The sequence below is a fragment of the Oncorhynchus kisutch genome, linkage group LG13 (assembly GCF_002021735.2).
Source record: "Oncorhynchus kisutch isolate 150728-3 linkage group LG13, Okis_V2, whole genome shotgun sequence".
Taxonomy (NCBI): Eukaryota; Metazoa; Chordata; class Actinopteri; order Salmoniformes; family Salmonidae; genus Oncorhynchus; species Oncorhynchus kisutch.
This window is the reverse complement of record NC_034186.2, coordinates 40322958-40339298: the sequence shown is the minus strand read 5'-3', so window position 1 is coordinate 40339298 and position 16341 is coordinate 40322958. Positions and strand designations below refer to the sequence as shown.

General features: G+C 44.4%; 1 protein-coding gene across 2 annotated transcripts in view; it reads left to right on the top strand.

The window, feature by feature from the left end:
• LOC109902399 (low-density lipoprotein receptor-related protein 8) overlaps positions 1-16341 on the top strand; it is a 36898-nt gene that overhangs the window by 7846 nt on the left and 12711 nt on the right. For both annotated transcript variants that reach the window (XM_020498713.2, XM_020498714.2), the window contains 3 exons: positions 8040-8211; positions 8354-8569; positions 8998-9116. In XM_020498713.2, coding sequence (XP_020354302.1) covers positions 8040-8211; positions 8354-8569; positions 8998-9116 — 507 coding nt within the window. The remainder of the gene's footprint in view (positions 1-8039; positions 8212-8353; positions 8570-8997; positions 9117-16341) is intronic.

Sequence of the window (16341 nt, the reverse complement as noted above, 5' to 3'; positions counted from 1 at the left end):
CTAGTTGAGGTAATCTGTACATGTAGGTGGGGGTGAAGTGACAAACAGCGAGTAGCAGCAGTGTACAAAAGGGAGGGGGGGTCAATTTAAATTATCCGGTGGTGATTTTTATTAATTGTTTAGCAGTCTTATAGCTTGGGGGTAGAAGCTGTCGAGAAGCATTTTTGTCCTAGACTTGGTGCTCCGGCACCACTTGCCGTGCGGTAGCAGAGAAAACAGTCTATAACCTGGGTGACTGGAGTCTCTGAAAATGTTATGGGCTTTCCTCTGACACTGCCTATTATATAGGTCCTGGATGGCAGGAAGCTTGGCCCCAGTGATGTACTGGGCCGTTCACACTACCCTCTAGCGCATTACGGTCAGATGTTGAGCAGTTGCCTTACCAGATGGTGATGCATTCGATTGTGCAGCTGTTGAACCTTTTGAGGATCTGGGGACCCATTCCAAATCTTTTCAGTATCCTGAGGGAAAAAGGTTTTGTCGTGCCCTCTTCACGACTGTCTTGGTATGTTTGGACCATGATAGTTCGTTGGTGATGTGGACACCAAGGAACTTGAAACTCTCGACCTGCTCCACTACAGCCCAGTCGATGTTAATGGGGGCTTGTTCGGCCTGCCTTTTCCCATCGTTCACGATCGGCTCCTTTGTCTTGCTCACATTGTGGGAGAGGTTTTTGTCCTGACACCACACTGCCAGTTTTCTGACCTCCTCCCTATGGGCTGTTTCATCGTTGTCGGCCTACCACTGTTGTGTTGTCAGCAAACTTAATGATGGTGTTGGAGTCGTGTTTGGCCACGCAGTCGTGGGTGAACAGGGAATACAGGAGGGGACTAAGTACACACCTCTGAGGGGTTCCAGTGTTAAGGATCAGCGTGGCAGACATGTTTTTGCCTACTCTTACCACCTGGGGGCAGCCCGTCAGGAAGTCCAGAATCCTGTTGCAGAGGGAAGTGTTTAGTCCCAGAGTCCTTAGCTTAGTGATGAGCTTTGTGGGCACTATGGTGTTGAATGCTGAGCTGTAGTCAATGAACAGTATTCTCACATAGGTGTTCCTTTTGTCCAGGTGGGAAAGGGCAGTATGGAGTGTGAATTGAGATTGGATCTGTTGGGGCGTTGTGCGAATTGTAGTGGGTCTAGGGTGTCCTGGAGGATGCTGTTGATGTGAGCCATGACCAGCCTTTCAAAGCACTTCTTGGCTACCAACGTGAGTGCCACAGGGCGATAATAATTTCGGCAGGTTACCTTCACGTCCCTGGGCACAGGGACTATGGTGGTCTGCTTGAAACATGTAGGTATTACAGACTAGGTCAGGGAGAGGTTGAACATGTCAGTGAAGACACTTGACAGTTGGTCCGTGCATGCTTTGAGGACACGTCCTGGTAATTCGTCTGGCCCAGTGGTTTTGTGAATGTTGGCTTGTTTAAAGGTTTTGTTCACATCGGCTACCGAGAGCATTATCACACAGTCATCCAGAACAGCTGTTGCTCTCGTGCATGCTTCAGTGTTGCTTGACTTGAAGCAAGCATAAAAGGCATTTAGCTCATCTGGTAGGCTCGCATCACTGGGCAGCTCGCTAGTTTTCAAGCCCTGCCACATCCGTTGAGCGTCAGAGCCGGTGTAGTAGGATTCAATCTTAATCCTGTATTGACACTTTGCTTGTTTGATGTTTCGGGCATAGCTGGATAGCGGGATTTCTTATAAGCGTCCGGATTAGTCTCTCAATCCTTGAAAGCGGCAGCTCAAGCCTTTAGCTCGATGCGGATGTTGCCTGTTATCCATTGCTTCTGGTTGGGATATGTACGTACAGTTACTGTGGGGACGACATCATCGATGCACTTATTGATGAAGCCGATGACTAAGGTGGTGTATTCCTCGATGCCGTTGAATGAATCCCGGGAACATATTCCAGTCTGTGCTATCAAAACAGTCCTGTAGTGTAGCATCCGCGTCATCTGACCACTTCCGTATTGGGCAAGTCACTGGTACTTCCTGCTTTGGTTTTTGCTTGTAAGCAAGAATCAGGAGGATAGAATTATGTTCAGATTTGCCAAATGGAGGGTAGGGGAGAGCTTTGTATGCACCTCTGTGTGTGGTGTAAAGGTGGTCTAGGATTTTTCTTTTTGTAAAACTGATTTAAGTTTGCCTGCATTAATGTCCCCGGCCACTAGGAGCGCCGCTTCTTGGTGAGCAGTTTCTTCTTTGCATATGGCCTTGTAGAGTTGGTTAAGAACGGTCTTAGTGCCAGCTTTGTTTTGTGTTGGTAAATAGACGGCTACGAATAATAGAGATGAGAACTCTCTTGGTAGATAGTGTGGTCTACAGCTTATCATAAGGTACACTACCTCAGGCGAGCAATACCTCGAGACTTCTTTAAAATTAGACATCGCGCACCAGCTGTTATTGACAAAAAGACACACACCCCCACCCCTCAGCTTACCAGAGGTAGAGTCTCTGTTCCGCCCGGTGCATGGAAAGTCCCGCTAGCTCTATATTGTCTGTATTGTCGTTCAGCCACGTCTCGGTGAAACATAAGATGTTACAGTTTTTAATGTCCTGTTGCAAGGATAATCTTATTGGTAGGTCATCAATTTTATTTTCCAATGATTGCACGTTAGCAAGAAGATGGAAGGCAGTGGGAGTTTACTCTCTCGCCTCCGGATTCTCAGAAGGATGCCCGATCTGAGGCCCTTTTTCCGGTGTCTTTTTTTCACGCAAAAAGCGTGGATCTGGGCCTGTTCCAGTGAAAGCAGGATATCCTTCTTGTCGGACTCGTTATAGGAAAAATCTTCTTCCAGTCCGTGGTGAGTAATCGCTTTTCTGATGTCCAGAAATGATTTTCGGTCATAAGAGACTGTAGCAGCAACATTATGTACGCAATAAATAAAAAAATAAGATACACAAAATGCAAAAATAAATAAATAAATAGCACAACAGGTTGGGAGAATGTAAAACGTCAGCCATGTTCTTCGGCACCATCTTCCCACGAGAGAGTAACGGTTAATGTGATTGGATGTTAATTATTTGACTAGGCTACCTGTATTTGACATTTTGTTGTTATTTCGCTGAACACTAGATTATTTTATTTTTGGCAGGGAAATGAGGCCTCGTTGGAAAATATAAATGGCCTGTTTGAAAATGTGAAGGAAAAAAAAATGTAAAAAATGTTTTATATAAAAAAACATCACATTTTTATATGGCGTACCCCCGGTGGCATTGCGCATACCCCTGGGGGTTAATTACATCACCCAGTATTAAAAACCAAATGTATTGTTGTTTTCCAACACCAGACCATGCAAGTCTGTTCAGAACAACCCAGGCTATGATGCCATATCATCTTATAACTACGTCAAACAGTGATCATAAACGTTAAAACTGTACACTGAAAATATCAAAAAGTAGGAACACCTTCCTAATATTGAGTTGCACCCCCCCCCCCCTGTCGTTGAAATTTCCTGTATTACCAAATCTTGAGAGAGCAAACCAAACATAAGTTAGAGTTATCATAAAGTCCATCTTTAATTATATGAGCTCCATCACAACCCTGTGACTCTCAGATCAATTCCGTGTCTATAAATTAATTCTCTGAGAGTGCTTACATATTGGTAACTGAGATCCTTTATAGCAAAGACACACATAGCCAGACAGCATTGGCTATAAATTATTGTTCAGTTTGGTCTCCTAAACTAAGTTCTTACCTCGCTCTTGGTACCACTTAGGACCAAAAACATTACCTCATCCAATGGCATATATCAAATACACCCCCTCCTGGACAAGATCACAGAGAGACAGTGAGCCTCCTAGGCCATATACTAAATCAAGATAAGGGCAACCTCAGAGGGGACATGAAAATAGTTGGACACATTCCCATAAGAAGACAAGCCTAACCTCTCCCCAATGGGAAAAGTAGGGAGTGACTGGCACTCAATCATCCCTTCACATGGTTTAAAAGATACGTTTACATATGAAAATTAATAAAACATCTTATTTATAAATGTTACCTAAAGGTTTCTGATTCTGCCACGACCCCCCCCCCCCCCCAGCATGGACTCTACAAGGTGTCAAGCGTTCCACAGGGATACTGGTTCATTTTGACTCCAATGCATCCCACAGTTGTGTCAAGTTGGATGGATGAGCTCTGATGTCATGTACAGTGCATCATGTTACTGTACAACCACTGAGTTCCAATTTAGGTGTTTATCAGTGCTAATATCTGCCATTTTCAACCTGTTTACTAGTGTGAACATTTAAACGGGCGGCATGGTAGCGTAGTGGTTAGAGCGTTGGACTAGTAACCGGAAGGTTACTAGTCCAACAGGCTTCAGTCCCCCACTTGGCTTCAGCTATGGCCTCCTCTTTGCCAGGCCTCTCACAATGGGCAGACAGGGGTCCTGGGATGGACAGCTCAAACAGCTTCCCCACATACGGTGTTGGGTCAAGGGTGACCTCGTTGAAGAGGAGATCCATGTTTGTTAAATGGGTTTGGGTTTGTTGATGTAGTGATCATCATCCCTTCACATGGTTTAAAAGATACGTTTGGACACTGTGCTATCTAACCTCCAAACAAGCTTCAATGCCATACAACACTCCTTCCGTGGCCTCCAACTGCTCTTAAACGCTAGTAAGACCAAATGCATGCTTTTCAACCGGTCGCTGCCTGCACCTGCATGCCCGACTAGCATCACCACCCTGGATGGTTCCGACCTAGAATATGTGGACGTCTATAAGTACCTAGGTGTCTGGCTAGACTGCAAACTCTCCTTCCAGACTCATATCAAACATCTCCAATCGAAAATCAAATCAAGAGTCGGCTTTCTATTCCGCAACAAAGCCTCCTTCACTCAAGCCGCCAAGCTTACCCTAGTAAAACTGACTATCCTACCGATCCTCGACTTCGGCGATGTCATCTACAAAATGGCTTCCAACACTCTACTCAGCAAACTGGATGCAGTCTATCACAGTGCCATCCGTTTTGTCACTAAAGCACCTTATACTACCCACCACTGCGACTTGTATGCTCTAGTCGGCTGGCCCTCGCTACATATTCGTCGCCAGACCCACTGGCTCCAGGTCATCTACAAGTCTATGCTAGGTAAAGCTCCGCCTTATCTCAGCTCACTGGTCACGATGGCAACACCCATCCGTAGCACGCGCTCCAGCAGGTGTATCTCACTGATCATCCCTAAAGCCAACACCTCATTTGGCCGCCTTTCGTTCCAGTACTCTGCTGCCTGTGACTGGAACGAATTGCAAAAATCGCTGAAGTTGGAGACTTTTATCTCCCTCACCAACTTCAAACATCAGCTATCCGAGCAGCTAACCGATCGCTGCAGCTGTACATAGTCTATTGGTAAATAGCCCACCCTTTTCACCTACCTCATCCCCGTACTGTTTCTATTTATTTACTTTTCTGCTCTTCTGCACACCAATATCTCTACCTGTACATGACCATCTGATCTTTTATCACTCCAGTGTTAATCTGCAAAATTGTAATTATTTGCCTACCTCCTCATGCCTTTTGCACACATTGTATATAGACCCCCCCTTCGTTTTCTACTGTGTTATTGACTTGTTAATTGTTTACTCCATGTGTAACTCTTTGTTGTATGCTCACACTGCTATGCTTTATCTTGGCCAGGTCGCAGTTGCAAATGAGAACTTGTTCTCAACTAGCCTACCTGGTTAAATAAAGGTGAAATAAAAATAAAAATAAATAAAATCTACTCTTTCTACAATGTGTTTTCTAGTGTTTTTGAAGTACTCAATTTGAAATATGCAATATTTGGTTGTGCACTTTTTGTGAAATGTTTTAAATGTTTGTATTAGGATTTTTTGTGTGCCTAAAATGCTCAATTGATTTGAAATGAATAATATGTTGATGTCTGTCTTCACGTGCTTCACAACATATCCCTCCTTTGCCTTGGGAAAGCTGATTTTGTGTCACCGCATTCCTGCGGAGTGATTGCCTTGGAAGCTGTGTAGACAGAGTAGATATTTCATTTTCTAAAATGTCTACCATTACAGCTTGATGATAGTGGAAAGGAGTTGGAAAGTGAAATTATAATACCGCTCCCTCCAGGGGTAAATTACAAATATTATACACACTAGGGTTGAATATTGCCCTTTGGTAAACTCTAAGCGGGCTGTCATGTGCATTTTACTGAGGAGTGGCTTCCGTCTGGCCACTCTACCATAAAGGCCTGATTGGTGGAGTGTTGCAGAGACGGTTGTCCTTCTGGAAGGTTCTCCCATCTCCACAGAGGAGCTCTGTCAGTGACCATCTGGTTCTTCGTCACCTCCCTGACCAAGGCCCTTCTCACCCGATTGCTCACTTTGGCCTGGCGGCCAAGTCTAGGAAGAGTCTTGGTGGTTCCAAACTTTTTCCATTTAAGAATGATGGAGGCCATTGTGTTCTTGGGGACCTTCAATGCTGTATAATCTTTTTTGTACCCTTCCCCCAGATCTGTGCCTCGACACAATCCTGTCTCGAAGCTCTACGGACAATTCCTTCGACCTCATTGTTTAGTTTTTGCTTTGCTGTCACTGCTCATTCTACATAAAATAGTGTTAAATTAACACAATGTTAAATTCACACAATGGCATCCAGTAACAACAGTGTTCTTTTTCTACACAGATGAAAAGGGGTTAGTTGCCAGTATTGTTCTACCACATTCTGCTTGAGCTGTCTTATGGTTTGCCAATAGTGTGCAACTGCAGCCTGTAATTCGGGGACTTCCTACATGTGGGCACGTCCACGTCCCCGTCCTGTGAAGTCATCTTTGCTAGCTACCGGTAGATGGTGTCCTTCGCTGCCGAACAACTGCCCTCACCATTGTTAACAGCACTGCGGGAAACCCGTGCCCGACAGGCGGGGGCGAAGCACACTGTATACAGCTCGCTCATACAGGTCGCTCATGCTACTACAGCAGGCGGAAGGCTGGACAACACTGTGTCGCCTCTCCTCCCACCTGCTGTATACCGGAATGGTTTATCGCTCCTGAGTGGCGCACCGGTCTAAGGCACTACAGCTCAGTGCTTGAGGCATCACTACAGACACAGCCTGAATTCAAACAAGGGTATCACATCCGGCCACGATTGGGAGTCCCATAGGGCGGCGCACAATTGGCCCAACATCGTCCAGGTTTGGCCGGTCTAGGCTGTCATTTTAAATAAGAATTTGTTCTTAACTGACTTGCCTAGTTAAATAATGCTGAAATAAAATAAAATCAGCAGTTGGCATCCAACATTATGGTGCATTACTGCCATATACTGTATTGGAGTACCCCTGCCTCCTGCCTATGGACTGGAGTCATAGCTTTAAAATATACCAACAGAAGTATAAAGGGGGGTTCCTGCAGATGCCAGAATGCCCACATGCAGGAACACCACAAATTGCGGGCTGCAGTTGCACCTTCGGTTTGTAAACAAAGCCATATGATGTGCACGTGATGACTGTTTTAAGGCGTTACTTATTTAAATTAGTTAAGATTCTATGATGCTATGATTGGTGTATAACATTTCCAGCTTTCCCTGACGTTGCATAAAGCTAGAAATAATGCCTGCCTCCTGAATTCAAACATTTGACTAGGGCGAGGGGACCAGTAACTTTATGATCAACTTTGTCAATGTATCAGCTACAGTCATTTTTCATACTTGGGTCACTGTTCAGTACCTTTTTAAACAGAAGCAAAAGAAACAGGGAGGGACCTATCTGAATTTGTCCAATATAAATATTGTTGAAAAAAATTCAGTTTGGGCTAAAGTTTACACCCCTCTTTCCCTTTGCTAATGATGCCAGTGTGCGTTCAGTCTTCAGTCTGTTGCATGTAGATTATCCTAACCTTAGGCCCTGCATTACTGAAGGTGTGACATTGGAAATTCAAATTGATTAAGCTAATAAACAAAAGTGATATTGGAAAGGGCAGGATACATTTTTTCATTTGATGTGCATATCTGTCTACTATTGCCCTTTCCATCATTGTGCTTGTTGATGTATTTTTGTTAGTCCTGAGTGTCTGGGACTGATTTGAGTATACTCGCAGGAGACGTGGCTCAGCTGGTGTTGAGCAGTTCTGAGGGGGTGCGCCGGGTCAACACTGCCGGTATGGAGTACAGGGAGATGGCTGCTCACTTACTGGGACCAGGGCCAATGGCTGCCCTGACTGCAAACCGCACTGTCTACTGGGCAAGGCCAGGACAAGGCTCCATCTACAGGTAAACATCTCAGAGAGTTAAACACTTTCTGAATCTGGCCCTTGTTAATATCAATATGAATGTTGACCACAGTTCTTTTGCTCTGTGAAATGGTACTAGATGTTAGTTCCCATACATTTGATCTGTCCTGCGTGCCCTTTAGGATCTCCATGGATGGGAAGCCCCTGGAGCCTGTCCTGCTGTTGAAAGGCCATGGTGCTGTCCTGGGTCTGGCTGTGGACTGGATCCATGAGCTTCTCTACTGGACCAATGCTGATACTCACTCCATCGATGTGGCCCGTCTGGACGTCTCTGCACAACGCCTCCTGATTGGAGGGCTGGCCATGCCCACTGGAGTGGCTGTGGAACCCTTGTTGGGGTAGGCTGGATTGGAAGTTCTCAATATTAGTCATGGAGACCTATTGTATGCACCCAGGTCATTGTGCTTTTAATAAAAAATCTTTAAAAAAAACTCAACTACATAATCAAATTCTAAATATTAGATATATATATTGTTTTTACTATGAAGAAATATGTTTTTTTAAGATCTCAATTTCAATAAGGGTTTTTGATCTCAAACATGGCCTCCTATTAAAAAAATTATAATAAAAAATGAAATCACTGTACCCAAAATGTAAATTAGTAGGCCTTTGTAATTTGCGCTCAGTCTCCAGCTTGCACAGAGTTTCATAGTGTTTAGATCAACACTAATTTACATGGTTCAAAGTCTGTCTTGAATGCCCCCAGGAGAGATGTGGATGTCATAGCCGGATCCAATGTAGTCATGGAGAGCTCCTGTTTCCCCAGGTTCTTGTTCTGGTCAGAAGGTGGCAGCTCCCCCAGGATCGAGCGTGCTGGCCTGGATGGAGAAGGCAGGCTGCCACTAATCACCTCAGCCATATGGAACCCAGTCGCCATTTCTCTGGGTATGTTTGGCTGTTCTTCTATACATGTGTATTACACCAAACTGGTTTTATATTTCTTGGAGTGTAAGTGTTTTTATTTTTTTTATTTCACCTTTATTTAACCAGGTAGGCTAGTTGAGAACAGGTTCTCATTTACAACTGCGACCTGGCCAAGATAAAGCATAGCAGTGTGAACAGACAACAACACAGAGTTACAGTGCCTTGCGAAAGTATTCGGCCCCCTTGAACTTTGCGACCTTTTGCCACATTTCAGGCTCCAAACATAAAGATATAAAACTGTATTTTTTTTTGTGAAGAATCAACAACAAGTGGGACACAATCATGAAGTGGAACGACATTTATTAGATATTTCAAACTTTTTTAACAAATCTAAAACTGAAAAATTGGGCGTGCAAAATTATTCAGCCCCCTTAAGTTAATACTTTGTAGCGCCACCTTTTGCTGCGATTACAGCTGTAAGTCGTTTGGGGTATGTCTCTATCAATTTTGCACATCGAGAGACTGAATTTTTTTCCCATTCCTCCTTGCAAAACAGCTCGAGCTCAGTGAGGTTGGATGGAGAGCATTTGTGAACAGCAGTTTTCAGTTCTTTCCACAGATTCTCGATTGGATTCAGGTCTGGACTTAGACTTGGCCATTCTAACACCTGGATATGTTTATTTTTGAACCATTCCATTGTAGATTTTGCTTTATGTTTTGGATCATTGTCTTGTTGGAAGACAAATCTCCATCCCAGTCTCAGGTCTTTTGCAGACTCCATCAGGTTTTCTTCCAGAATGGTCCTGTATTTGGCTCCATCCATCTTCCCATCAATTTTAACCATCTTCCCTGTCCCTGCTGAAGAAAAGCAGGTCCAAACCATGATGCTGCCACCACCATGTTTGACAGTGGGGATGGTGTGTTCAGGGTGATGAGCTGTGTTGCTTTTACGCCAAACATAACGTTTTGCATTGTTGCCAAAAAGTTATATTTTGGTTTCATCTGACCAGAGCACCTTCTTCCACATGTTTGGTGTGTCTCCCAGGTGGCTTGTGGCAAACTTTAAACGACACTTTTTATGGATATCTTTAAGAAATGGCTTTCTTCTTGCCACTCTTCCATAAAGGCCAGATTTGTGCAATATACGACTGATTGTTGTCCTATGGACAGAGTCTCCCACCTCAGCTGTAGATCTCTGCAGTTCATCCAGAGTGATCATGGGCCTCTTGGCTGCATCTCTGATCAGTCTTCTCCTTGTATGAGCTGAAAGTTTAGAGGGACGGCCTGGTCTTGGTAGATTTGTAGTGGTCTGATACTCCTTCCATTTCAATATTATCGCTTGCACAGTGCTCCTTGGGATGTTTAAAGCTTGGGAAATCTTTTTGTATCCAAATCCGGCTTTAAACTTCTTCACAACAGTATCTCGGACCTGCCTGGTGTGTTCCTTGTTCTTCATGATGCTCTCTGCGCTTTTAACGGACCTCTGAGACTATCACAGTGCAGGTGCATTTATATGGAGACTTGATTACACACAGGTGGATTGTATTTATCATCATTAGTCATTTAGGTCAACATTGGATCATTCAGAGATCCTCACTGAACTTCTGGAGAGAGTTTGCTGCACATGGAGTAAACAATAAACAAGTCAATAACACAGTAGAAAAAAAGGGGAAAAAAGAGTCTATATACATTGTGTGCAAAAGGCATGAGGTAGGCGAATAATTACAATTTAGCAGATTAACACTGGAGGGATAAATGATCAGATGGTCATGTGCAGGTAGAGATACTGGTGTGCAAAAGAGCATAAAAGTAAATAAATAAAAACAGTATGTGGATGAGGTAGGTAAATTGGCTGGGCTATTTACCGATGGACTATGTACAGCTGCAGCGATCGGTTAGCTGCTCAGATAGCAGATGTTTAAAGTTGGTGAGGGAGATAAGTCTCCAACTTCAGTGATTTTTGCAATTCGTTCCAGTCACCGACAGCAGAGAACTGGAAGGAAAGGCTGCCAAATGAGGTGTTTGCTTTAGGGATGATCAGTGAGATACACCTACTGGAGCGCGTGCTACGGGTGGGTGTTGCCATCGTGACCTGTGAACTGAGATAAGGCGGAGCTTTACCTAGCATGGACTTGTAGATGACCTGGAGCCAGTGGGTCTGGCACCGAATATGTAGCGAGGGCCAGCTGACTAGAGCATACAGGTCGCAGTGGTGGGTGGTATAAGGTGTTTTAGTAACACAACGGATGGCACTGATAAACTGCATCCAGTTTGCTGAGTAGAGTATTGGAAGCTATTTTGTAGATGACATCGCCGAAGTCGAGGATCAGTAGGATAGTCAGTTTTACTAGGGTAAGTTTGGCGGCGTGAGTGAAGGAGGCTTTGTTGCGAAATAGAAAGCCGACTCTAGATTTGATTTTAGATTGGAGATGTTTGGTATGAGTCTGGAAGGAGAGTTTACAGTCTAGCCAGACACCTAGGTACTTATAGATGTCCACATATTCTAGGTCAGAACCATCCAGGGTGGTGATGCTAGTCGGGCATGCGGGTGCAGGCAGCGAATGGTTGAAAAGCATGCATTTGGTTTTACTAGCGTTTAAGAGCAGTTGGAGGCCACGGAAGGAGTGTTGTATAGCATTGAAGCTCGTTTGGAGGTTAGATAGCACAGTGTCCAAGGAAGGGCCAGAAGTAGGGTAGCCTGGTGGTTAGAGCGTTGGACTAGTAACCGAAAGGTTGCAAGTTCGAACCCCCGAGCTGACAAGGTACAAATCAAGTCATTCTGCCCCTGAACAGGCAGTTAACCCACTGTTCCTAGGCCGTCATTGAAAATAAGAATTTGTTCTTAACTGACTTGCCTAGTAAAATAAAGGTAAAATAAAAAATACAGAATGGTGTCGTCTGCGTAGAGGTGGATCAGGGAATTGCTCGCAGCAAGAGCAACATCATTGATATATACAGAGAAAAGAGTCGTCCCGAGAACCCTGTGGCACCCCATAGAGACTGCCAGAGGACCGGACAACATGCCCTCCGATTTGACACACTGAACTCTGTCTGCAAAGTAGTTGGTGAACCAGGCAAGGCAGTCATTAGAAAAACTGAGGCTACTGAGTCTGCCGATAAGAATATGGTGATTGACAGTCGAAAGCCTTGGCCAGGTCGATGAAGACGGCTGCACAGTACTGTCTTTTATCGATGGCGGTTATGATATCGTTTAGTACCTTGAGCGTGGCTGAGGTGCACCCGTGACCAGCTCGGAAACCAGATTGCACAGCGGAGAAGGTACGGTGGGATTCGAGATGGTCAGTGATCTGTTTGTTGTCTTGGCTTTCGAAGACCTTACATAGGCAGGGCAGGATGGATATAGATCTGTAACAGTTTGAGTCCAGGGTGTCTCCCCCTTTGAAGAGGGGGGATGACCGCGGAAGCTTTTCAATCCTTGGGGATCTCAGACGATATGAAAGAGGGGTTGAACAGTCTGGTAATAGGGGTTGCAACAATGGCAACGGATAGTTTCAGAAATAGAGGGTCCAGATTGTCAAGCCCAGCTGATTTGTATGGGTCCAGGTTTTGCAGCTCTTTCAGAACATCTGCTATCGGATTTGGGTAAAGGAGAAGCTGGGGAGGCTTGGGCGAGTAGCTGCGGGGGGGGAGCTGTTGGCCGAGGTTGGAGTAGCCAGGAGGAAGGCATGGCAGGCCGTTGAGAAATGCTTGTTGAAGTTTTCGATTATCATGGATTTATCGGTGGTGACTGTGTTACCTAGCCTCAGTACAGTGGGCAGCTGGGAGGAGGTGCTCTTGTTCTCCATGGACTTTACAGTATCCCAGAACCTTTTGGAGTTACAGGATGCAAATTTCTGCTTGAAAAAGCTGGCCTTTGCTTTCCTGACTGACTGCGTGTATTGGTTCCTGACTTCCCTGAACAGTTTCATATCGCGGGGACTATTTGATGGTATTGCAGTCCGCCACAGGATGTTTTTGTTCTGGTCGAGGGCAGTCAGGTCTGGAGTGAACCAAGGGCTATATCTGTTCTTAGTTCTGCATTTTTTTGAAGAAGCATGCTTATCTAAGATGGTGAGGAAGTGGTCAGCTGGGAGGAGGTGCTCTTGTTCTCCATGGACTTTACAGTATCCCAGAACCTTTTGGAGTTACAGGATGCAAATTTCTGCTTGAAAAAGCTGGCCTTTGCTTTCCTGACTGACTGCGTGTATTGGTTCCTGACTTCCCTGAACAGTTTCATATCGCGGGGACTATTTGATGCTATTGCAGTCCGCCACAGGATGTTTTTGTTCTGGTCGAGGGCAGTCAGGTCTGGAGTGAACCAAGGGCTATATCTGTTCTTAGTTCTGCATTTTTTTGAAGAAGCATGCTTATCTAAGATGGTGAGGAAGTTACTTTTAAAGAATGATCAGGCATCCTCAACTGACGGGATGAGGTCAATATCCTTCCAGGATACCCGGGCCAGGTCGATTAGAAAGGCCTGCTCGCAGAAGTGTTTTAGGGAGCGTTTGACAGTGATGAGGGGTGGTCGTTTGACCGTGGACCCATAGCTGATACAGGCAATGAGGCAGTGATCGCTGAGATCCTGATTGAAGACAGCGGAGGTGTATTTGGAGGGCCAGTTGGTCAGGATAACGTCTATGAGGGTGCCCATGTTTACAGATTTAGGGTTGTTCTTGGTGGGTTCCTTGATGATTTGGGTGAGATTGAGGGCATCTAGCTTAGATTGTAGGACTACCGGGGTGTTAAGCATATCCCAGTTTAGGTCACCTAACAGAACAAACTCTGAAGCTAAATGGGGGGCGATCAATTCACAGATGGTGTCCAGGGCACAGCTGGGAGCTGAGGGGGGTCCGTGGCAGGCGGCAACAGTGAGAGACTTATTTCTGGAAAGATTCATTTTTAAAATTAGAAGTTCGAACTGTTTGGGTATGGACCTGGAAAGCATGACATTACTTTACAGGCTATCTCTGCAGTAGACTGCAACTCCTCCCTCTTTGGCAGTTCTATCGTGACGGAAAATATTATAGTTGGGTATGGAAATCTCAGAATTTTTGGTGGCCTTCCTAAGCCAGGATTCAGACACAGCAAGGACATCAGGGTTGGCAGAGTGTGCTAAAGCAGTGAGTAAAACAAACTTAGGTGTGTTGACATGCATGAAACCAAGGCTTTTTCGATCACAGAAGTCAACAAATGAGGGTGCCTGGGGACATGCAGCTGTGAGCTAGCTGTGAGCTAACTGCAAGCTACCTAGCTAGCTGTGAAGATCAGAAGTAGTGGTCCAGGGTATTATGGCAGGAATCCGGCGTTGTTGTGTAGAGACAGTCCGATACTGGTAGACTAGCGAGTATTATCCAGGCTAAAAACAGGGCTGGTATCTGTGCAGAAGGTAAAAGCCGCTAACAGTGGCTAACAATGAGAAAATAGCTTGTAGCTAATTAGCTGGTCAGCTTCTGGAGGTTCTCTAAAATATAAAATAATAGCGATTCCGCATCACATTGGGTGAGGCAGGTTACCGGAAGGTATAATCGAATAAAAAATCGAAAAGAGATTGAAAATAAAATTGAAATATATATTACAAAAAATACGAAAAACACAAAAGTACACGAGAGGAAAAAACACGTCTTCACTGCTACGGCATCTTTGGCTTACTAGTTGGCCAAATGTAGTTTTAATTTCGGATTTACAACGACTCTAGGTTATTTTCATAACCCAGGTTATCTGTAATTATGAGTGAGATATCTCACAGTGGAATTCATCAGAATAAGCTCCGTAAATCCATTAGGGACAGAAAAAGACAATACAGACTCAAAATGTAATTGATGTTCGACAACTGACTCGCGACGCAGGTGGCAAAGGACTAGAGACTATCACAGACTACAAATGCAAATCCAGCATTATATTTGCATATCAAATCAAAATCAAATCGAATGTATTTATATATAGCCCTTCGTACATCAGCTGATATCTCAAAGTGCTGTACAGAAACCCAGCCTAAAACCCCAAACAGCAAGCAATGCAGGTGTAGAAGCATGGTGGCTAGGAAAAACTCCCTAGAAAGGCCGAAACCTAGAGAGGAACCAGGCTATGTGGGGTGGCCAGTCCTCTTCTGGCTGTGCCGGGTGGAGATTATAACAGAATATGGCCAAGATGTTCAAATGTTCATAAATGACCAGCATGGTCAAATAATAATAAGGCAGAACAGTTTAAACTAGAGCAGCAGCACGGCCAGGTGGACTGGGGACAGCAAGGAGTCATCATGTCAGGTAGTCTTGGGGCATGGTCCTAGGGCTCAGGTCCTCCGAGAGAGAGAGCGAAAGAAAGAGTAAAGGAGAGAATGCATCAATCCACTATAGGCCTATCTAACAATGCATGATCATCTAGCCCAGGGTTTTCCAAACTCAGTCCTGGGGACCCCAAGGGGTGCACGTTTTGGTTGCTGCACTAGCACTACACAGCTGATTAAAATAATCAAAGCTTGATTTCCTCATTCCTCATGAAGCTGGTTGAGAGAATATGCCAAGAGTGTGCAAAGCTGTCATCAAGGCAAAGGGTGGCAACTTTGAAGAATCTAAAATATATTTTGATTTGTTTAACACTTTTTTGGTTACTACATGATTCCAAAATAGTACAAATAAATAAAAACCATTGAATGAGTAGATGTGTCCAAACTTTTGACTGGTAGGGTATATATTCCGGATTCTGGTCTGGACATCCGAATTTTCTTAATTTCTTTAAACTTTCTGGATTATGTGCGTATTGCTAGGTATTATTACTGGACTGTTGGAGCTAGAAACACCAGCATTTTACTTCAGCTGTGATAATATCTGCAAATATGTGTACGTGACTAATAAACTTTCATTTGATTTGATTTTAATTTGTCTGATCAACCCCTGATAACTGGGACGTGAAAAACACAAGGCAGGGGCAATTCTAGCAGAAATATGTTGTTATTTATTCCCGCATTTACACGTATGTCAAAGTTCACGCGTTAAAAAACGCATCTGAACGTCAACATACGTGTGAACGAACATCGTTTGAACTCGTAAGAAAACAACTTGTTGCCATTGACAGTCCATGTTAATTTAAGACTGTTCCATAGGCACTCAGTTACGTGTTAGGTGACTCGGTGAGAGTCTACATATCAGTAGCTTCGTTAAGCTCAATTTGGTCCCCTAATCACTAGGGCTGTGAATTTCCAGGGACCTCACGATACGATATTATTATGATACTTAAGTGCCGATATGAT